We start from the raw sequence: 24182 nt of genomic DNA, 5'->3' as shown, positions 1-24182 counted from the left end.
TTACTCTCTTCTGTCTCTTTTTCCCAATTGCTCTACTGTGCTGCTGTATAATTTTTCTTCTTCATGTTCTCTACCTTATCTACATACTTAGTTCTTCGATATTGAGATTTAAGTTGCTTCATAGATTATATATTTTGTTATTAGTATTCTGGGGTATCATCAGTTTGGATTCTTGTGTGTTTTTTTTCTTGCAAATAATCTCTCCTATCAAATGAATAAAGCTTCCGCTATTAGTTGAAATTTGGATTTTTAGTTTAGTGTACTAATTTGTGGTTGCTTCTATTTTACTATGTTGAATGAATACATAGATGTCTATGTTGGGTGATCATGATGCATATCTCTTGTTATATATTTTTCACGTGGAATAAAAATTAGTCACTGTTTTCCACCCTCTTTTCTCCCCTATTATAGTTGCTTTCTTTTTCTCGTATATACATATTTCTGTTAAAAATTGAAATTATTCATGACTACTGTAGATTATATCATTTTTTTAGCTTTAGTGATGTCTTTACTGTAATTTAATTAGCCAGTGACATGATAGATGAAAATGATGCATTTATTCATATGGTTGTTTAACTGATTACTTTTCTTTGTTTCTCTTCTACCCATTTAGGAATTGTTCAACTCCAAAAATTAAAGGAGCAATCGTGTTTTATGAACAAGGCCCTCAATCATTTGATTATAGCATACGCCTCAATCATACATGGGCTTTCTCTGGTTTTCCTGATGTTACAACAATAATGGATACCAATGGTCCTTTTCTTAATGACTTGGAACTCGGTGTTAGTGCTATACCGACAATGCAATACAGCATCAGTGGGTTTTTGACTGTATGTTGCTTTATTCTCATTCAATTTCTTATTTGTTCTTGTCTCTTTCTGACCTATTTTTTGTGTCTATATATTGTGGTAGTTGGAACTTGGAAAGTGTAATATTTCTTGTGTTGGGACGAGGAACCCAATTACTAAAATGTGTTGTAAAAGGAATAGGAACCTAGATGGGAATTATGCCTATGAGTCATTGTGACAAAATTACTCAGTGTTGGAGATCTCACATCTACTGCAAATATGATTTAATAAAGTGTATAGGCAAGGGATAACCCTCGTTTTACTAGTTGGTTTTGTAGGATTAAGTTAAGTCTAATTCTAACATGGTATTATAATCTATCCTAGTGATGGTTATTGGCCTATTGTGCTAGTTGCTATTAAGTTGCTGTCTATCACCCACTAATGTCTAGCTGCAAGTTCGAAGTGTCTAGTCACACATTTAAAATGTCTAGTTGCACGTTCGAAATGTGTATTCATTGACTTGAAGAGTGTTTGTTGGAGATCTTTATACAAATATGACTTAAATAGATTATACAAATGGGGCCAACCTTCACCTTAGAAGATGGTTTTGGAGCATTGAGTTAGACCTAAACCCATATTTATAATTAAATAGTGCTGATAAAAAAAAAATAATTTAGTAGTTGTAGTTAGGCAATTCAAATTAAGGAAAAACTATCCATCTGTTTTGGAATGTCGCATTTGGTAATTCTCACCCTAGCTAATACGCAAAAATACAAATTTGATTGTGGGAAGGAAATGAAAGGGAGGATCAAAACTATGGAGAGAGGGCCTTGGAAATCTGAGTTTAATCTAACGTTTTGATCATGAGGCACTTAGGAGAGTTGAAGCAATGATGGTGCAGTTGATGCAGAAAATGAATACATGTATACAAGGTGGCTCTAGAGATTCTGCATTTACAGGAGATGAATTTGTGGGGTACAGGTGAAAACTTGGATTGAACTTGCATCAACTGCAACAATGATGGAGGAGGCTAAACATACCCACATTTAGTGGGGATGAAGAATTGTGGGTTGGGTCCTTAATGTGGAGTATTAATTCAGTATATAAGGAGCAATTGAGGATGCAAAGCTAGAAATGGTATAGTTTGCCTTAGACAGAAAGGCCTTGGGCTGATTCAACTGGTGGGAATGAGGGAGTCTTGCTTTCTTCTGTCCTTCCTTGCTTTCCTATGTTATAAATTTACATCTTCATCGCTGCTATTTGTGAATTTGATATCTATACTTTATTACATTATTAATGCATTTATATGTTTTGGTTCTGTAGCTCCAGCAAATGGTTGATTCGTTCATAATATTAATAGCGCAGCAGTCTGACTTAAATTTGAATGCTGAAAGTCTGGACCTTCCTCTTCCAGGCTTCAATAACTCTAATTTCTCTTTAAAAAATCCATGGACTCAGTTTAACCCTGCTCACATACGAATTGTTCCATTTCCCACGCGAGAGTATACTGACGACCAGTTTCAGTCAATCATAAAGAAAGTAATGGGAATATTGTAAGCTTGTCTTGGAAACTTTTATATCATGTTTAGAATATTATTAGATTATATCTCAAACAAGCTATTATTTTTAATGAAGACTTTTATGTGTAGGTACTTATTGGGGTTTCTCTATCCAATTTCTCGCCTAATCAGTTATTCCGTGTTTGAAAAGGTTTGATTATTTTGTTAGTAGTGCTTTTTGGTTTACATATGTTCTTTGTTAAATGTCCCACAAAATGGCAAGAATATCTCTTTTAAGATTTGGAAAATCCTCTTCCCTAGAGCTAGATTTTGGAAATGCGTTAGGCCTAGTTTGTTTTTCATAATATGATACAGTGGCCTATCCTATCTTAGTTTGTGCTAATAGCAGATGTGCAGTCTTGCAAATTTAATGCACTAGAAGTCCACTTCTAGGATTAAGAAATGTTTGTTAAGATATCCTACAGTGGATAAGAATATGCCTAGAATACTCTTTATAATTATAAGAGTTGGGCAAATCCTCTTTCACTAGATTTCCACAAAGAATTCTAAGGCCCTTTATTATCCTCCCTTTTTTATTTTTTAGTATTATTTCTAATAATTTGTCAGTTATTTAGAGCCATCATCTCTTATTTGTTTTTATCTCTCAATTTATTGATGTAATATTTCAGGAACAGAAGATTAAAGAAGGACTGTATATGATGGGCCTGAAAGATGGTATATTTCATCTTTCTTGGTTTATCACATATGCATTGCAGGTACATTTATTCTTTTTCCATATGCTATAGGACTTTCTTTTCTTTTTCAATGTTTACAATTTTGCTCATTATCAGGATGAATGAATTGGGCTTTCCAATTCAAGAATGAAACTTGAAAGCTACTCTACCCTAATGCATTGTTTGGTTTTAAAGAAGGGGAATGAAATGAGAGGACACCTTGTTGAGTTCACAAAGGGAGGGGAGGGAAATAGGATGTTGAACTTTTATACACTTAAATAGATAAATAAAGCCATTAGTTAAGGATAGTTAATTAGTATAAAAATTTCTCTATCCCTCAAATTCCCCCAATTTTTCTGCCTGTGAATGGGTGGGAGGTGGAGGAGTCAAAATTGAGTGGAGAAATTGTGGTCCCATCCCCTTCAATTTTTTTTTCAACCAATAATTGTTATATTCAATTTACCACCCTTTTTTTCTTTTAATACCACAAGTGCTTGTTGAGAAGTTTATACAACCTAGACACTGTCAACTCAAAAAAAAAAAAAAAACAAAGGAATAGTGTATGGAAAGATATTGACAATTTGCTACATAAGTGCCTGGGAACTTTCTGTGATTATGCCATCAACATAAACTAGTAAGTTTACAATACTATACTTGATTGCTTGCTGAGTACAAATAAAGATACGTAGGATTATCTATAAATCCAAACGGCAGAGGAGTAGATCTGAACTTTCCAAACAAGCTCCATTTTAAACCATTGATTGCTCCAGGGACTGAGAATTAGACTCTTTGGAAGACCTTGATAAAGTAAGCCAAAGATCCGAAAACGAAGCAGTTATTAGCATTAAATTAAAAATAGACATGATCGTCATGAACACACTTTTTTTACGCCAATGAGATTTTTTATTATGAAGAAAAAAGTTGGATAGTATAGGGTGACTGGAAATTAGATAAACTAGTGATAGAGATGGTCAGACCTTACCCATGACTAATGAAGATTTGGTCATGTCCTTGTAATGTTGAGGATTGCTGTTATTTTGTGAATTATATTTTACGTGATATTACGATATATTAGAGTAAAGAATGTAAAAGGTTTTCTTTTCCCTTTTTATATGTTTTTGTTACTAGTTTCCCTCTAGTTTGTTTTTTCCTGCTGAGCTTTTTGGTGAATCTGTTTTTTGGTTTTTCATTCTTTTTTGCTTTCAAGGCTAGCTACTATAAATGCTCCTTTGCATTCAGCTCTAAACATCATATAAATAATAAAATATTATATCCGTTTCTCTTTTCTCTACGATGCTATATGGAGTCTTCCATTCTAGTGGTGATCTTTAATTTCTTTTTTCTACATGGTTGCCACTAATCCCAATACTTTCGCTCCTTAGTTTCCCACTTCCCTTGCTTAAAAACTTGATGGCTCCAACTATCTTTGTTGGTGTCAACAAACTGAGCTCATTATTAAATCACATCGCCTTTAATCACATTGTTAATCCTACTATTCCTCTCGTATGCTTTGATCAAGATCACGATGTTGATTGTGTGAGTCCTGCATATGAAGCTTGGGAAGTTCAGGATCAAATGTTTCTTACTTGGTTTCAATGAACGTTATTGAAGTGAAGTCTCTCTTTCATTATTGGTTCATGAGTATTTTCAACTTCAGAAGAAAGCACGTGCTCATCATCCTTATAGTGATCTTCGTTATGTATCTGCTGACAGTAAGACTATGTGATAGTTTTTGACTCAAATCAAAGATGAGCTTGCATATGTTGCTAACACTCTTCCGCTTGAAGCACATTTTGATGCCATCGTTAAAGTTTTACCACAAGAGTATGCACCAGTAATTTCTGTTATTGAAAACAAGTTTGATACTCTCTCTGTCGCTGAAGTGGAGGTGCTTCTTCCTACTCATGAGTCCTGTACTCTCTGATTTAACTGCTCTTCACTATACGCAGGGATATGTACCCTCCAACTCCCGTAATCTTGGATCTAGTCCTACTAATGACCATGCTCGTGCTGGTGCAACTGTGGCGAAGGTGGTGATGTCTAGAGCAGAGAGGCTGTGGCAGCACCATCAATGGCCGTTGATGGTGTGGGTAACACTCTTCCGCTTAAAGCACATGTTGATGCCATCCTTAAAGTTGATGCCATCCTTATCACTTTGGTGACAACTGTGGGTAACAATCTTCCGCTTGAAGCACATGTTGATGCCATCTGTAAAGTTTTACCAACATAGTATGCACTAGTAATTCCTGTTATTGAAAACAAGTTTGATACTCTCTCTGTCGCTGAAGTGGAGGTGCTTCTTCTTCTTACTCATGAATCCTGTACTCTTTGATTTAACTGCTCTTCACTATACCCAGGGATACGTATCCTCCAACTCCCATAATCTTGGATCTAGTCCTACTTATGACCATGCTCGTGCTGGTGACAACTGTGGCGAAGGTGGTGGTGTCTAGAGCAGAGAATCTGTGGCAGCACCATCAATGGCCTTCAAGGGTGTGGTTGAAGCTGTACTGGACGCTTTTCTAATTTTCAATGCCAAATTTGTTTGAAGTATGGTCATCTTCAATTGCTTCTATAGGATTGGTGCCACTTATCAACCACACGAGTCTCTTCTTTACTATGATCCTTCCATAGTGCAACCTGTCCAGTTCACTCCTTCTCAAAGAACTGCTAACACGTAGGTCAATCCTTATTTAAATCCATATACTCATGCTGTCACTCCCAATATGCTTACCAACCAACACATCTTCTCAAGGTGGTGTCAATTCTCCATGGATTTCTGATTTTTGTGATTCGTTTTATGTTAGTGTGGAGTGTCACAAATATGTCAACTTGGTCATTTGAGGGACCATATAAAATTTTTATTCCTAATGGTCAAGGTTTGCATATTTACGGACCTGGTTCTTCCTCCTTTTTGCTTCTATTAACTCAAATATATGTTGGAAATGGTCAAGGATATTTTATTATTTAAGATTGTAGAATATCAAATTCTACAAAAAATTCTTCATATTTTTTTTTTCTCATTATTTTATGTAAAGATTTAAAATGGTCTAATGTTTGATATTAAAATTTCAATTTTAAATGTATATTTGGATTTTTTTTGGATATAGTAGAAATTAAATTACACTTCCCAAGACGAAATTTTAAAATTCCCGATCCAAACACAACCTTAAGTTTGTATATTTCTATATTAATTTTCACATTCTAATTATTTTTTGTTCATAATTTTTTTCGGGGATCTCCCTAATTGTAATAAATTGTAATGAATCTTGAGGATTGATTTATTGCTTCTAGAAAATGTAATACGTTATTGATTTATTGCCTTCATTGCTGGTGGGATATAAATTTACGACAATGCAAATTGATGTATTAATTTGTGTTGTGAACATGGTTACCAAAATTGCAAGTCAAGTCGTAAACTCGGACGTGTTTGTGTTTCCACCCATTTAAACCTGGTCAACATGCATGTAGAATCGTTTTTTAGTAGGTTTATTGTTGGAAGTCCTACATTGACTAGAGATAAGGTAATTTCATAGTATATAAATGGGGTACAACTTCACCTTACAAGCAGGTTTTGTGGGGTTGAGTTAGACTTAAAGTCCACTTCTAACATGGTATCATAGTCATAGTTAAAAGCTTATCCTAGCGAGATTTCTTGGATATATTGTTCCACTTGCTATCGGGCCGCTACTAGACTACCCATTTCTAGTCCCACACACGAGATGTATATATCTCGGCGTGAGGGGTGTGTGTTGAAAGTCCCACATCTACTAGAGATAAGACGATTTCATAATGTATAAGTGGGGTGCAAACCTCACCTTACAAGCGGGTTTTGTGGGGTTAAATTAGGCTTAAAGTCTACTTTTAACACTTGTGTAAACTCAAGCAAACCTGTGTAAAACTGTGAGTTTAGAGGCAATTTAGCGAGCTCAATTAGACATTAGAAAGTAGCCAAAAGTGACCTATTATGTTTGTTTCTAGGTCAAGATATATTCAAAACACACCTAGGGGACAATTTCATGGTTCATTGGTTCTCTCTTTCAAGAATCTGGGGGTTTTGTTGTTGATGTTACATTCGCTTGTTGCACCAACAAATCTCTCTTGGTGTCTTCTTTGCACCACTCCACTCCTTTTTGTGTTTCTTGGTTCTCCTCCACCCTTTGCCATCTTACTCCTCTCATTGCCTTCCTCCACTTTAGGTTTAGGGCCGAAGACACAACATATTTGGGTTTTAGCTCTTTCATTTTTAATCCACTTTTACTATGTTGGACTATTGGGCCTCCCTCTTACTATGTTGAAGTGTTGAGGCCTCCACTTTAAGTTCAACAATTCTTTTTTGTGAATTAGATTTATAATAAAAGTATTACAATATTAGAAAAAATATTTAAAAATATATAATAAGATAATAAATAATAATAATTCAGTAAAAAATATAAAAAAATATTTATAACATCATATAATATTAAATTATTATGTCATTTATAGGCATTCTAATATCTTCTATATGAAGTTAACTCGAAGTTCCCACGATTTTATGTAAAGTTGAAGCTCCCACGAATTTACGATAACCCGAACTTCCATGAGTTTATGTAAATTCTCTAGTTTGACAACCTTGGTTGCAACTCAATTTATTTCTTTTCTTACCTTAAATTGTGTTGCCAGTAGGAAATAATTGTATGACTATGCTGTGATGAGTTGATTCTAACCATTCCTAGATCATGAAATTATTATTTTCTCATCTTTTTATATTTGATGTTTGCAGTTTGCAATTTCTTCTGGAATCCTTACAGCTTGCACCATGTATAATTTATTCAAGTATAGTGATAAGACACTGGTGTTTGCATACTTTTTTGTTTTTGGGCTAAGTGCAATCATGCTCTCATTCCTTATATCAACATTTTTCAAACGGGCTAAAACAGCTGTAGCTGTTGGAACTCTATCTTTTCTTGGAGCCTTTTTCCCATATTACACAGTAAATGACGAGGGAGTTTCAATGTGAGTGCTTGTCCTTTAAATAACTGTTACTTTTGTAGTTGAATTTTTCATATATTAGTCTATATTTTATTCATTGAGGTTGTCCACCTTTAGAATCTTGAAGGTTATTGCTTCTTTGCTTTCACCTACTGCCTTTGCTTTGGGTTCGATCAACTTTGCCGATTATGAGCGTGCACATGTTGGACTTCGTTGGAGCAACATATGGAGGGTGAGTTTTTGAGTGGTTGTTAACATTACTATTTTAACCCATGCTTTTTACACCAAATTTCTGAGATATTTATCATTCAGGAATCATCTGGAGTGAACTTTCTTGCATGTCTTCTGATGATGATACTCGATACACTGCTATATTGTGCGATTGGACTTTATTTTGACAAGGTATGTCTTTGGTTGTGTGAATATATATCCTCTAATTTAACTATTCAAGTAATAGGAATAGAATGGAAGGGGACCACTCTAGGAGTTTTCCTTACCTGCTTGCTGGAAGCCTGCATCTGTCTAGAGGAACTCCTTTCAATCCATTGCTTCTTACCAGATAAAATGAAGCTGTACCGATTTACTGATGTATTAGTTTATGTAATAGCTATGTGTCATGGAACTTACGAAAGAAGAATGGTCCATGGTTTTTATGTATTGAACACTTCATAATCTAATGCCTCTAAATAGTTCTCTTCCTGAATGACAAATAGTTGAAGTTTTGATTTTTCAGTTATTATTTAGGTGTCAGAGTGACGTAATTTGGATCTTATTTCATTGCTTAGAACAGTAATAATTATATCAGTACAATAGCCCCTATTTATGGAGACAGTGGCTTACTCAGCAAGCTCCTCGATCTCTTAAAGCTGACAACTACTGTGACCGCTGTTGAAGACTAGCAAAACTAATGAACCACGAAAAACTGAGTACTAGCGATGTTGACCAATGGTCAACCTAATACAATGTTGTAGCAACTAAAGATATTCATCTGGCATCTCCTGCAAACTCAAGTGTTGTTGAAAAGAATGCATTGTATTTGTCTCTCAATGTTGAATTCTTCGCTGGGATGGAGATTTGGTTGAGAAATATGCTATCTGAAGTTTAAATGATGATGGTGTTGGTCAACTCCTTTATTCTAACAAAAAAGATATTGTATGGTTGGCATAGTAATTGATGGTACGAGTGGAAACTAAGACACAGTTCAGCACAAAGGGACTGAGTCCACACAGTATTTTTCCTCTGTGCTGGATTTGGGCACCAAATATGGTTACTTGGACCACCAAGAGATTATATTTAGTCCCCAAAAAATTTAGGAAGCATGTGCTCCCGTGAATTTAATCTCATGCTCTAGCAAAACTCAAAACTCTGTTGCTCTTTCAGCAGTGATTCATAATCCAAATGTATTTTCAAACTTCATCTTTTTCTTATTGTATATCTAAGAAACTATCTCTCGCCCAAGGTCTGTCAACCATATAGGAGGATGAAGGTGGTAATAAAGCACAAGACTCATTAAGACCACCACATGGGAACGGAGGAAGAAATTGTTAGAATACAAACCAAACACTCTTACAGAAACAGAGAAGAAAAGGGAGAGAACAGGGAATATGAGTACTGAATCTGAAATTTTATTTCTCACATCTATTCATTACAATATAACATTACTGTTTGTTTTACAATAACAAGCAGTTAGTTAACATTCCACAGATTATCTAACTAACACACCAGTATAGCTGAGTTATTTACAACAGAAATTGCAGAACTTAATCATGAAGAAATAACTCATGCATTTGTTCATCAACCATTGTGAGAAAGGGGCTGTCAACAACACTAGTAGTGCCGAGTGTCCATCTAACCCACAAAATGTCTAACTACCATAAAAGGGTAACTGAATTATCAATAACAGAATCTGCAAAACTTAATCATGAATAAAGAACTGATATTATTCAAGCATTTCTTCTTGGATCATTGTGAGAAAAGGGTTGTCAACAACACTATAGTGTGGGGTGCCCCTTTAACATTGTGGTCCCCATTGCAGTGTGGTTCATTGTTTATGGTGATTTAATGGCTTGTGTGGATGTTGTACGAGTGTTAGTTTGGCTCTGAAGTAGTTAGTTTAACAAATTATCTGAGTTAGTTAACTAACTCTTAGGTAGTTAGCTGTTAAAATTAGTTCTCAAGTAGTTAGTTTCGTAGAATTAGCTCTCAGGTAGTTATGGTTCTCTGGTTGTTAGTTACTTTGGTAAAATTAGCTCTTAGGTAGTCAGTGTACTTTTTCATTGTAGTTTTTTATAATTGTCCTCTCATAGGAGTCTCTTCACATTAGATGTGTTAAAATTATATTTATTTTGGTAGTGTACAACTTCTATAAAGCTGTTTTTGGGTGTACGCTTCCGGTTAAGGAACATAGGGTCTAGCCTTCCTTTTGGAGACATACTGTTTCAAGTGGAATTAACAGAAATAAGAATCTTCTTTTTTCCAAATTATTCCTTTCAAGTATACTTAATTTTCTTTTTGTTTTATTTCCATGAATTCTCTTTCCGTACTGTCTTGTAAGTGGTAAAACCATTTTAACTCCCTTCATCTTAAAGGTTCTTCCGAGGGAGTATGGAAGGAGGTACACATGGAGCTTTATTTTCCAAAGGGACTTCTGGAGGAAGAAAAAAATTGTAAAACATGGTTCCTCGGGTTCTAATGTTAAAGTATCTGGGAAGATTTCTGAGTCAGAAGGGAATATTTCAAGGGAATATACTTCCAGACCTGCCATTGAAGCAATAAGCTTAGACATGAAACAACAGGAGCTTGATAGCAGGTATATGATATACAGTTTAAGTGCATCAATTTATTATATGATGCGTTGCCTCATTGTAATTTTTTATTAATTTTCAGGTGCATTCAAATCAGGAATTTACATAAAGTGTACGCTACAGAGAAAGGAGATTGCTGTGCTGTTAACTCTTTACAGCTGACACTGTATGAAAACCAGATTCTTGCGCTCCTAGGTCTGTGCGGTTTCTCTTTTATTCTTTGACTTAACTACCATTGAAATTATAGGCTTTTAGGTAGAGAGAACACAGGAACATGATGTACTTTGTCGTATGTGTTACAAAACATAAACCATTAACCCCTATTCATAATGCTGAATCATAATGGTTATTGAATGAGCAAACAATTCATTAAATATTAGAAAACATCTAAACTAATTTTAAGAGATAGTAAGGGCATATGAAAATTAATCTTAATGGATATGATTACTGATAATATAAGTTACTCTAGATTTAATCAAGATATTATCGGATATTGTTTATTTATTGTGCATTGTAATTTGTCACGTTAGACTAAAATATGAGAAAAAGAGATTATGAGATTGATTATCACTCAGTTGATCTTTGTTAATTATAAAAGAAAATTATATCAGAAGTATACAAATTGTATGTACCAATCTTGAAGCAAATAAATTCAATTTGAGATTGCCTTAAGGATTTTTTTTACACATATGCTAGTTGATCAATTGATCCAACAAACTCAGTGTAAATTTCGTCGGACAAGAACTTTTCCCAAATAAAGTGACAGTCAATCTGTAAGTGTTTAGTCCTTTCATGGAACATTAGATTGGAAGTGTTAGAAGTAGACTTTAAGTCTAACTCAACCCCACAAAACTGACTTGTAAGGTCAGGATTGCACCCACTTATATATTGTGAATTGACCTTATCTCTAATCGATGTGGGATTCATTGGCTTGTAAGGTGAGGATAGTGGCCTTATCACTACTTCCTACATCCCATCTGGACTTCAGTTAGCAGATCTGTTCACGAAAGGTCTTCCCACTGAGCGACTTCAAATCTCACATGCAAGCTGGGAATGACAGATATCCATTCACCAGCTTGAGGGGGAGTGTTGGTAGTTGAATATTAAATGCAATGTTAAAAGTTGTTCGTAGTATATTAAATGTATTATTAGAAGTTATTAGAAGTTATTAGAAGCTCTTAGAAGATTCTAGAGATCTCTTGTAATTATTACTTTAAGGTTTGAGAACTTAAATATCCGAGATCGTTCAACAAATTGAGCAAGAGTGATAGCATCTTTACTATTCTCAAGCCTCAAATTTTGATACTGGTCCAAATCAATCCACGAACCCTTCAACTTTCCATAATATTCTGAAATAGAGAGTTCCTTGCCTGGTACCAAAGATCTTGCTTTCTAACTCATAGCACGTAGAGATGTCCTGTCGCATAGAATAAGTAGTTGCAAGGTCCTCCCAAATTTCGTGGGCGCTATAGTAGAACATATAATTTTTACTTATCTTTGTAGTCATGGATCCCCATAACCATGTAATGATTTGTGAGTCATCATTATCCCAACTCTGAAAATTGGGATTATCTGGGGAAATGGGCTCTCCTTCAATATGATTGAGTCTTCTTGTACCCTTTAGTGTGCATCTGATAATTTCGACAATTAAGGCGGTTGTCATTCGGCAAGTGTGGAAGATCGACATTGCTTTGTGGAGTTGACATGAAAGGTAAGACAGAAAGTGACAACAACGCAACAACGTGACAACAGCTTAACAACAGCAGTGATGGCAGCAATGTGACAACAGCTGTGATGGAACAACAATAGCAGCGACGATGCAGCAGAAACAACAGCAAGGATGCAACAGCGACAACAATAGTGATGCAACAACAGCGACAACAACAATGATAGAACAAGGTATGAAGTAGCTCGACATTATAAAAGGAGAGGGGTTGGCTGGCTTCCCTACTTGATTCGCTTCTTCCTTCTTCGCGCAAGCGCTTGGTTCGCCCCTTTTGTGTTGCATTTTTTTGTGATCCTCCGCCTTCTGTACTTGGAAACGAGCTAACAAACGTTAGCGAGCATATAAGAGGGCATGAAATAGCTCTACCGGGACTTCTCCTTATATATAGCTTTTAGATATATCTCAAGATAGCGGAATAAGCTGTGATTGGATTGGACCAAATAAATGCCTTTTTTTTACACCATTGCATTGGTCCATGCCTCTCTCATTCTAAAAGTAGCTGGCCCTTTCGGGGACTCTTGGGTGAGACTGGAAAGCAATACGGATTATACCCTTCCCTTCGTGCCCTACCCTAACGTCTGATTAAAAGATCTCCCTGGCCGGGCCTATTGGCTAAACAAAAAAGGATTTTGTTCCCCTTCTTCCGATCCAGGTGTATATTTTCGCTCATATCCTGAGCGGGTATTTGATTGAAGTGTCAAATACGCCGTCCTGGTCCTACTAAGATCAGCGCCAACCATTGGCAGCACAAGATCGCTGCGAGGAGAGTGCCCGACCTATTTGTCTTTCTCGCACCGATGATTAAACATAATTGCGTTATGACGACAACGGCAACAGTGATGCAGCAGCGATGACGACAACGGTGATGCAGTAGCAACAATGACAAAACCACAACTTGGGGCACTTGAGACAACCCAATAATTAAAAGAAATGGCTGCACTTCGGACAACATTAGTGAGAACCGTAACTAAGACGAAAAAGAAGAAATGCGGAAGCAGGACTCCCTAGATCGGGAGCTCTGATACCAACTTGAAAGGAATAATCGGAAAGAAAGAGGATTTTACTGTTTTGTTAATTCACTATAACAGTACATCAACTTCTCTATTTATAGAGAGCTCAAACCTTAAAGTAATAATTATAAGAGATCTCTAGAATCTTCTAAGAGCTTCTAATAACTTCTAATAATACATTTAATATACTACCAACAACTTTTAATATTGCATTTAATATTCAACTAACAACACATATGCTAGTTGATCAATTGATCCAACAAACTCGGTGTAAATTTCGTCGGACAAGAACCTTTTCCAAATAAAGTGACAGTCAATTTGTAAGTGTTTAGTCCTTTCATGGAACATTAGATTGGAAGTGTTAGATGTGGGCTTTAAGTCTAACTCAACCCTACAAAACTGGTTTGTAAGGTGAGGATTGCACCCACTTATATATTGTGAAACGACCTTATCTCTAGTCGATGTGAGATTCATTGGCTGAATCTTACAAATTTAATTCTTGGTGGAATTTTTTTAACCATATAAGCTCACAAGTAAGGAATGTCATTGCCCTATACTCAGCTTCATTAATTGATTGTGTAACAACATTTTGTTTCTTACTTTTCTAAGAGATATTGTTTCTCCTCCAATGAAAACACAATTGCCTGCAGGAGAACCAACCCAATCAGCATCACAATAGGTATGTTCTTTATACTCATAAAGTAATCCATGTCCTGAAGCCTTTTTTGAGGTATTTAAGAATAGAGATGACAAAATTGCAATCATCAATATGAGGATTCTACAGGAACTGATTCAAATCCCATCGCAAAAGACAAATCTGGTCTAGTAATAAGTTTTTCAATCAATCTTCTACATCATTTTGGGTCAGAGAAAGGTTCTTGTTTTCCCATTAATTTCGCATTTGGATCCATGGGACAATGCACCAGTTTACGATCAATCATGCTTGTCTCTTTTGGGATGTCAAGAGCACATTTCCTTTTACAAATTATAACTCCTTCCTTTGATTGGCCTACTTCTATGCTCATGAAACTTCCAAAATCCTTGGTCTGAAAATTATTACCTAGGTGTTTGTTTAAATGAGATAATCTAGCAACATCATTCCCCGTTATGACTATATTGTTAACATACAACATTAAGTACACATTTTCTTGGGATGTGTGACAATAGAGAAGAAAATGATCTACCTCATTGTATTTCCAAACCAAAGGCGTGGAGATTGCTTGGGACAGAGAGAGCGACGCAATTCACTAATTAGATCAGACGCCCCCTTAGCAACAAACCTAGGTGGTTGTTCCATGTTGATTCCTCTAGATTGCCATGTAGAAAAACATTCATAATATCTAATTGATTGAGGTATTTCTACACCCTATACCTAGTTTTCACTACTTTCACATGGTAGACAATCTTGAAGATAAATCTTGAACAAGACATATACAACCAAACACATGAGGGGGAACGTAAAAGAGAGTATTATTTGGATAAGTAATTGAATAAGGAACCTTATTGTTGAGATAAGAGGACAACATTCTATTAATAAGAAAACAAACAGTTAAGATAGCATCGTCCAAATGATAGACCAGCACATTGGAACCAAGCAATAAGGTATGAGTAGTCTTAACCAAGTGCCTATTTTTTCTCTATAGAGTGACATTTTGGTGAGGAGTGTGGGGACAAGTAGATTCATGTTAAATGCCGTGTGAACTTAGAAATCTTAGAAAAATTAGGAAAGTACTCTTTGGCATTGTCACTTCGAAAAATTTTAATTACTTCTCCAATTTGATTTTTAATTTTATTCAAAAAAGACATAAAGGTAGACAACAATGCAGAACGATATTTCATAAGATATACCCACGTGCATCTAGAATATTCATTAATGAAAGTAACAAAATACCTAAAGCCAAAAGATGAGACATGACTTGGTGTCCAAATATCAGAATTAATAATGGAAAAAACATAACTACACCTTGATTCAAATCTTTCATATCTTTTTGGAAAAGAAGATCTATCATCTTTATCTAACTGACATGACTAACTTTCTAACGTCTAAAGACTTCTAAGTTCAGGAACCATTTTATTTTTTTAATTTTGACAAATGCAAATGGCTTGTATGTTCATGTAAATGTTTTGCAAATAGAAAAACAAAATAAGACACACATGGACTAGTCTAAAATAGTGCAAACCTCCAGATTTATATCCATCTCCAATCAGTCACCTTGAACCACATTCTTGTATTCCAAAGGAATTGGCATCAATGGTTACTATTGAACAATTTAAGGACTTGATTAATTGACTAAAAGAAATAGGATTGAAGGGACAAGAAGGAATAAAAAGAACCAATTTTACATTTAGGGAAGGAGAAAATGAAACTTGACCTACTCCTTCGGAGGAGATTTAGAGCCATTGGCTAAGGTGATGAAATGTTGATTTTTTTGGAAAGGAAAGGGGTGAGAAGGAGGTATTATTGGAAATGTGCTCATAAGTACTTGATCAATTATCGAAGGACTTTGACCTTTCATATATTGTGAGATGCAAGCTCTTGAGAAGTTGTGATTTATTGCTGATTGTGCCAAGCTATTGGATTTCAACCTCAGATATTCTTGGTATCCTTCATTAGTGAATTTTGGTTTAACAGTTTCAGCATTAGAGACATTAGCTGTTTTGTCAGGAAAGCCATGGAAAGAGGAAGAGAAATCGTTCCAAACATTTCCGTTGGCAGAGAAGAAGAAAACAACTAAGGTTTGACTCTTAGGGCTTGGTTTTGAAAATTTAGCAGTGTTCAACCGTTTGTATGACTCACAATGAGGCATATCATTCAGTCTTCTATTTTCACTTTTTTACATGGTATCAGAGCCATGGGTTATAACTTATCCTACGAAAGTTTGTTGTTTGTTCGGTTTATTGTTCCACTCGCTATCAGACCGGCCATTACTGTCTAACATCGAGATGTATATGCCTCAGCATGAGAAGGTATGTTGGAAGTACTACATTGACTAGAGATAAGACCAATTTACGGTATATAATGTGTAAACCATGGTTATCAAACTCGCGAGTTAACTCGTTAACTCGAACGAGTTTACGTGCTCACTCTTGATTTCTGAGTCAACTTGGAAGCAAACTCGTTTTTCTTGTAAGATTGGTACAATCAAATGTAGAATTGTTAAGCTTGTTCGAACTCGCGAGTTTGCTTACGATTTGGCGAGTTCGACGATAAATCTTTTCAACCCAGTCGTATGGAGGCGTTTAGGAAAGAAACTCATCGGATTAAGCATCACATAGTCATTGCTTCTAAATCACACTCTCGCACGAATCAGCCTCTCTCTCACCCGTTCGCACTCGCTGTCGTCGTCGTTCTCGCCTTGCTGCTCGTTCGCTGTCACCATTGTTGGATTCCATTTGGTCGTCACTGACTCTGCATTTGCGGTGCCACTTCCATTTCCACTTTTGATGTGTCTAGGGCAACAGTACAGAAACAAGCTACTACGGGTTGGGCCACCACATTCGGACTTTAGATAATAATATTAGAAAAATATTTAAAAATAATATATAATATGAAAACTAAAAATAATAAACACTTAAAAAATTTAAAAAATCATTTTTAAATAATAATATTAGAAAAATATTTAAAAATAATATATAATATGATAAACTAAAAATAATAAACACTAAAGGAATATAAAAAATCATTTATAACATCATATATTGTTAAATTATTATATTATTTATAGGTATTTTAATATTTTTTTGTATGAAGTAAACTCTTATGAGTTTAAGATACGAGTTTATGAAACTCTCATGAGTTTACGTAAACTCAAGTTTAACAACCTTAGTGTAAACCAATTTTGTAAGGTTCAATTAGACTTAAGATTTACTTGTTAACAACTACCTATTTTTAATACATGGTATAGTAATAGTGTCGGTGCAGTTCCACAAGGGCCATCTTACTGGATTATAGTTAGTTTACAGTGGTTGGAATTCAGTTTGTGGCTTAGTTAGCTGTTACATGACAGCAAATTTCAAGTATTCTGGAATAGTACAAATAATTTTATCCTGCACCTTTCAGTTCAATAAATACCATAATTCTTTCTCAAAATTCTGTATCCTCAGCTTTTTGCATTTCTGAAATTCATTATGGTATCATGAGGATCTAATGATCCCAACATTATTACCCGAGCATTATTACATTCTGTATTTCAATTTAAATGATTTTTTTTCAATGGAATAACAAATTAAAGGGTAATTCAAGAGTGTAGCTCATTAATATGCATTCATCCGTGTTTGTCATTGTTCTTTTTATTAATGGTTTTATTTTCTTAGAAGGATGTCAAATTCTCATTCTTAATATACTTTTATATTTGCTGATAAGCTTTATCTATTACCGATAGGGATAGGAGATTGTTGCTCAATGATTTTGTTTCTGTTTTCAAGGACATAATGGAGCGGGTAAAAGCACGACAATCTCAATGCTTGTTGGTCTGCTTCCTCCTACTTCTGGGGATGCTTTGGTATTTGGAAAGAATATTGTATCAGATATTGTAAGTTTTAAGTCAGGTGCTACATAGTCTCTTGTGAGCTCTTAGTCCTAAATAGTATGTCTTGAGCAATTTAGTAGACTATTAAGTAATTACAGTCTTGTGTCATAGCAATGGTAATTTAATGTAGTGTGTATGTGTCAATTGGATGATCTGAATTGGGATTTGAGTTGTGTGTACCAAAGTGTTACGGATATCAGATAACTGAAAATATTAGGGACCCAAAAATCATTTTTGAAAACATATTGGAAGCCGTAAAGGGTTATAGCAGAAGCATTGTGGACAAAAACAATGTACAACATATACACATAGATAATTCAAAAAAATGCAGAAATATAATTGTAATGTGATAATAATAGAAGACCACCATAATTAATAATAATATCATGTCTAGAAAATATCAATGACCATTGTGTTGCTGGAAAATGGGTGATAAATTTTTTCAGAAAATAATTTGAGTGGAAAAGAAGAAAAAAGAATTAGGAAGGGTGGGTGGTGCTGAATGAAAAGGAATTTGGAAGACAATAACATTAACAATAGAGGCTGCTGTAATGTGGGTAGGTACCCTAGGTTAATATTCTGTTGTAATGTTTGGTTTGGATAGGTTGGATAGCCCAACTCCTTCAAAAAGAAAAGAAAAGCACTTGGGCTGACTAGGTTTATTCCTCGAGGAGAATTAGTAAGAAAAGAGAGAAGATTAGGGTTTCACATCCTCGGGTTAGGAGGCTTCTCCTCCTTCATTTCCTTCATTTTGAAAGCAAGTGTCGTGCTACCACTCCTCAACTTCCTGCATATTTGTTCTGTGACACCCAAAGCAGCTGCAATGGGTTGCAATGGAAAACCTTCATTGCCTCTGCCATATTGTGGTGGTAAGCTATAACTCAGCCATGGCATGACAATAGCCTATATTTGATAACACTAATACAAATATATTACGTGAAACAGAATGAATTTCCTAATGGTTAGGGTTTTAGAGTCAATAACAGGCTAAACTGTTTATGGACACTATGAAAACATATGAAAGAATAGAAGGACTGAATAGCATATAATTACAAACACAACCATCACTCCCCCTCAAGTTGTACATTATATATTATATACATCCAACTTGTTATATATGTATGCAGTTGTAGGTAGGACCTTGTAAGACCTTGATTAAGATATCTAATAATTAATCCTTGGAACTCACAGAATAAGTATCCTCGGTGTTCGAAAGAATCTTTTCTATGACAAAATTTCTATTGTTTATTTTGGTAATGGAAGTTTGGGTTTGAATAAAGGTACAAAGCTGATTGATTATCACAAGCAAGTTCCCTGGTAGTATGAACCATAGTACAATGCTCTATTTCTGTATTTGATCCAACAACAATCTGCTTGCTATTCCATGGAATTACACTTCCTCCAATAAGAAACACAATAAACTAAGTGGAAGTAAAAGTTGACCTAAACAAATGTGTTTCAGATCGTGCAATCTGGAACACAATTTTGACTTCCAGATTGTGCATTATAGAAGTAACTACTTTTGACTTCTAGATTGTACAATTTGAAACATTTTTGGATTGCACAATGTGGGATGAACTCCGAACCAAAACCCCATGCTGCCTGGAACAAAAAACCAGAACTCAAGATCTACTTGCCTTCTGGCTTTATGATCTTCAATTCAGATCAAACAGTGTGTCAAAATCTACCTGTCAACACCTCCCCTCCTCTGCGAGCTCTTCCCACCAACCTCAGCAAAAACCAACAATGGTGTGGCTAGTCCATTGCCATATGATAGAAAAAGTGTAATCTGGGTATGTTGAAATTTTTTGGGGTGCGGAGGGAAGTTATCTGGGTGAAACCCCTCCCCTGTTGAGCTTAGTTGTTGGGCTTTAGCCCAAACTCAGTGTCCTAACACTATCAACTATGAGGGAGCAGATACACATGTATGAATGAACTTGGAAGAATTATGAATGAAAGAAGATTTTTATTCAAGAATTAATTCATTTGAAACAGTACATCAGTCTCTATATATATTATATAGAGAACTCCAATCCTAAAGTAATAATTAGAAAGAGATCTCTAGAACTTTCTAACAACTTCTATTAGCTTCTAGTAATATATTTAATATTCTACCAATTTCTAGTAATGCATTTAGTATTCTACTTACAACAAATGACATAACTTCAAGCTTTTAATTTCATATGCAGAATTTAATTGCATGTCCTGTTTAGATTGACTTCTAAATCAACCTAAATAACAGTTATATGTCAACTTAGTCCGGTTGTAGATAGCATAGTAATGGTAGTGCATGTTTATTTACTAAAAACGTTTTGACGATATGGGCTTTTCTGACAAAAGTTCTCTCTATAGTGTTTTATTATAAACATTAGAGAACACACAATATGCTAATTTAAATGCGTGCTAAGACAAATAAGATAGCCCTGATATATTTCATGGACAGTATTTACTTGAAGCAAACTTTGGTAGTGAATGTTAGGCTTTAGAGGGATAACATGATAAAGGTGGAGTAGCTGAAATAAGAATGCTTAGGTGGATGTGTGGCTAAACAATAAAAAAAGCATATGAAATGATTGTGTTTGAGGAGATATAGATGTAGCACTGACTTAGGAAAAAATGTCAGAGAATTAGTTAAAGTGATTTGGAGTCAGATATGTACTAAGAAGGCCACACTGGCAGCACCAATGAGATTGGATTGTATAGTTTTTAGACCTTTGAAAAAGGGGAGATGGAGACCCAGAAGGACAATAGAGGAAGTTGTTTAGATCTCATAATTAATATCTCTGAAGAGTTGATGTTTAACCAAGCTGAGTGACGTTGTCGAATCATGCAGCCAACCTCACCTATTTCGATAAGACTGTGTTGTTGATGATTGACATTACCTTCTACAGATAAAGGTGGAATAATAAAAACCAGTTAATCTATCTACTCATTAGTAGGGTTCATATATTTTTTACTTTAGTCCTTATGTTGTGATGAGCTAATGTGAGTGGGAATTCCGAACCACAGTTTCAGGGATATGAGGCTTGTCTGAGTACATTAAAGCTGAGAAAACTAGAAAGTAAATGGAAAACTGAGAAAATAGAAGATTTGATCTGAAACAGAAGCTAAACCTGTACTGATATCAGAATAAATCTTTGAACAGATATCACATACAAGATATCAACATAATAATAACTGAAACTGAATATTGTCAATTGCAACAGAAACAATAAAAAACTGTACTCTGTTATAAATGCATCGATATCCTCTTTCTGACTTTGTTTTGTTACTTCTCCTTTCTTGCTGACCACGTGCTCTTAGCTTGTGTTCATTCAAAATGCAATCATCTTGTGTTGTAGGATGAGATACGGAAGGTTTTGGGTGTCTGCCCACAACATGATATACTCTTTCCTGAATTAACAGTAAGTAGAAGTATGCTTTTATTTTTTTTATTCTCTGTATTGTGATTACTTATTTCCTGCAATATACGTATTTGTTGGATGGTAGTTCTAACTTCTAATTATTAATCATTGTCCTTTTTCTATAACTAATTGCTGTATTGTTCTAAAAGGCTGATTCATATTCATATCCTCAATATTTTATAGTACTTTTTTTGTTTCATTTTGGTGGGATTTTCAGCCATTGTTAATTGCATCTCAATTATCGTGTAGCTGTGATGATGATTGTTGTTAGATATTGTTTGATATTGTTAATCACAATATCAAACAATATATTCTATTTACTCTATTTATTTTCAGTTACTCTTTTTAATTGTACCTCTCTCTATTATACATAGATTATCCTATGTGTGGTTTATACATAAGGGAGATTAATCTCAAACCTTATTTTATTTCTTCTCAACATGATATCTAGAACTTAAGGTATTTTTTGGCATTTTTTTCGTTCCCCTTGATGCTGCAACCGCCACCACTGCCGCCGTCGTCAGAGTTTCAGTTCCGACCGGCGACCATACGGTTTTGATCATCTAGGCCAGGCGACCTCAACGCCGCCAGAATCATCGCCATCGGAGCAACAACGTTGCCTCACGCCCATTTGAAGCCGTGCCTCTTCCAGTTCCTCCATGGTGTCTTCCGCTGCCTCTTCCAGTTCGGAAATCTCATTTGGTATCTGACCCGTCCATCTACACTAACTATGTTAATGTCCACTTATCGATTGACAAGTTAACTGGCCCTAATTATGCCCCATGGTCATCCCACGTTCGATTATGGCTTAAGAATCAGAGGTATCTTGATCATCTTGTCCCGAAAGCACCTACTCTCACTCTTGCTGAGAACGATCGTTGGGAAACCATTGATGCTCAATTATGTGTGGTTCTCAAGGGTACTCTTGATCCTTCGTTAAAATAACTTTTTCGTTCCTACGAAACATGTGCTTAAATCTGGGAGCATGCCAAGTTATTCTACACCAATGATACTCAACGTCGCTATGGTTTATGTTCTAAATCTGCAGATCTTATTTCCTCTAAGCATCAAGCCTCTATGACTGATTATATGGGCAAAATTTATGCTCTTTTTCATGAGTTCAATGAGTTATTGCCTCCTTCCCCCACCCTGCCATGGAGATCGAACAACGCTCAAAGTTCTTCATGCTCGAAGCATTACACGGGCTTGCTGATAAATATTCACATATTCGTGATCAAATTTTGGGTTCCCCGGCTGTCCCCACCTTGACTTCAACCTGCTCTACTCTTTTGCGTGTACCAGAACAACCCAACACTGATACACCTGCTTCTATTGATGATTCTTCTACGTTGGCATCTCATCGTGATGACCGGACTCGCCCTTGCAAATAGGGAAAAGGGCATCCTAAGTGTGAACATTGTGACAAGCTCGGTCACAAGATTGACAAGTGTTATGCATTACATGAGTGTGAACATTGTGGCAAGCCAGGTCACAAGATTGACAGGTGTTATGCTTTGCATGGTTGTCCTCCTCGCTCTGCTGCAGCTATTCAGACCAACCTTTCCCCACCTTTGTCTACTGGGGATCCTCCTTCTTCTGTTCCATCTGATACACCTGCTATGTTCAACAAATTTCTCAAATGGTATAAGAATAAAGAGTCTTCTAGTTCCACTGCATCTGTCGCTCAGACAGGTACATCTTTATTTGGACTGACTCGATCTTCTTCTCCTGGTCCTTGGGTTTTCGATTCAGGAGCCACTGATCATATTAATGGTAACAAATCTTTGTTCTCTTCTTTATCTTCTCTTAATCATTTACTTTCTGTTACACTGGCTGATGGTTCTAGAGTCTCGTGTCATGGTGTTGGCACTGTTAAACTTTTCCCTTCTTTAACCATTGATAATGTTCTTTATGTCCCTGGGTCTCCTTTTAACCTGTTGTCCATCAGTCGTCTAACTCGTTCTCTTGATTGTGTTGTTTCTTTTAACAACAATTTTGTGTGTTTACAGAATCGGAGTTCGAAACAAGTGATTGGCAAAGGATTTGATAATGGCTGTGAATATTTTTCTCATTCTTTTAAACAATTTATGGCTGTGAATATTTTTCTCATTCTTTCAAAGCCATTATCATTGCACAAATAAATTTGGTAAAGAAACAACACAATCAAGAGAACGCGTCAGACGGCTGATGGACCACAGGTTAAAAGGAGACCCAGGGACATAAAGAACCTTATCAATGGTTAAAGAAGGGAAAAGTTTAACAGTGCCAACACCATGAAACGAGACTCTAGAACCATCAACCAGTGTAACAGAAGGTAAATGATTAGGAGAAGAGAACAAAGATTTGTTACCATTAATATGATCAGTGGCTCCGGAATCGAAAACCCAAGGACCAGGAGAAGAAGATCGAGTCAGACCAACAAAAGATGTACCTGTGTGAGCGACAGATGCAGTTGAACTAGAAGACTCTTGATCCTTATACCATTTGAGAAATTTGTTGAATATAGCAGGTGTATCAGATGGAACAGAAGAAGGAGGATCCCCAGTAGATGAAGGTGGGGAAAGGTTGGTCTGAACAGCTGCAGCAGAGCGAGGAGGACGACCATGCAAAGCATAACACCTGTCAATCTTGTGACCTGGCTTGCCACAATGTTCACACTCATGTAATGCATAACACTTGTCAATCTTGTGACCGAGCTTGTCACAATGTTCACACTT

The 24182-nt window shown here is 35.7% G+C and overlaps 1 protein-coding gene across 6 annotated transcripts in view; it reads left to right on the top strand.

The window, feature by feature from the left end:
* Positions 1-24182, top strand: part of ABCA1 (ATP-binding cassette A1) — a 64076-nt gene that overhangs the window by 5655 nt on the left and 34239 nt on the right. For 3 of the 6 annotated variants that reach the window (XM_028072263.2, XM_028072268.2, XM_028072254.2), the window contains exons 5-15: positions 614-830; positions 2112-2341; positions 2438-2498; positions 2977-3063; positions 7784-8016; positions 8110-8224; positions 8305-8394; positions 10581-10801; positions 10879-10991; positions 17958-18064; positions 21403-21465. In XM_028072263.2, the coding sequence (XP_027928064.2) occupies positions 614-830; positions 2112-2341; positions 2438-2498; positions 2977-3063; positions 7784-8016; positions 8110-8224; positions 8305-8394; positions 10581-10801; positions 10879-10991; positions 17958-18064; positions 21403-21465 (1537 nt within the window). Of the gene's footprint in view, positions 1-613; positions 831-2111; positions 2342-2423; positions 2499-2976; positions 3064-5676; positions 5699-7783; positions 8017-8109; positions 8225-8304; positions 8395-10580; positions 10802-10878; positions 10992-17957; positions 18065-21402; positions 21466-24182 lie in introns of those variants that run through there. The other 3 variants (XM_085671713.1, XM_085671714.1, XM_085671716.1) reach the window with 3 other exon arrangements.

This window comes from Vigna unguiculata, chromosome 1 (assembly GCF_037176805.1).
Source record: "Vigna unguiculata cultivar grain cowpea cultivar isolate G323 ecotype 2 chromosome 1, ASM3717680v1, whole genome shotgun sequence".
NCBI lineage: Eukaryota > Viridiplantae > Streptophyta > Magnoliopsida > Fabales > Fabaceae > Vigna > Vigna unguiculata.
The sequence above is the reverse complement of the archived record's forward strand: the minus strand, read 5'-3'. Positions and strand labels throughout refer to the sequence as shown.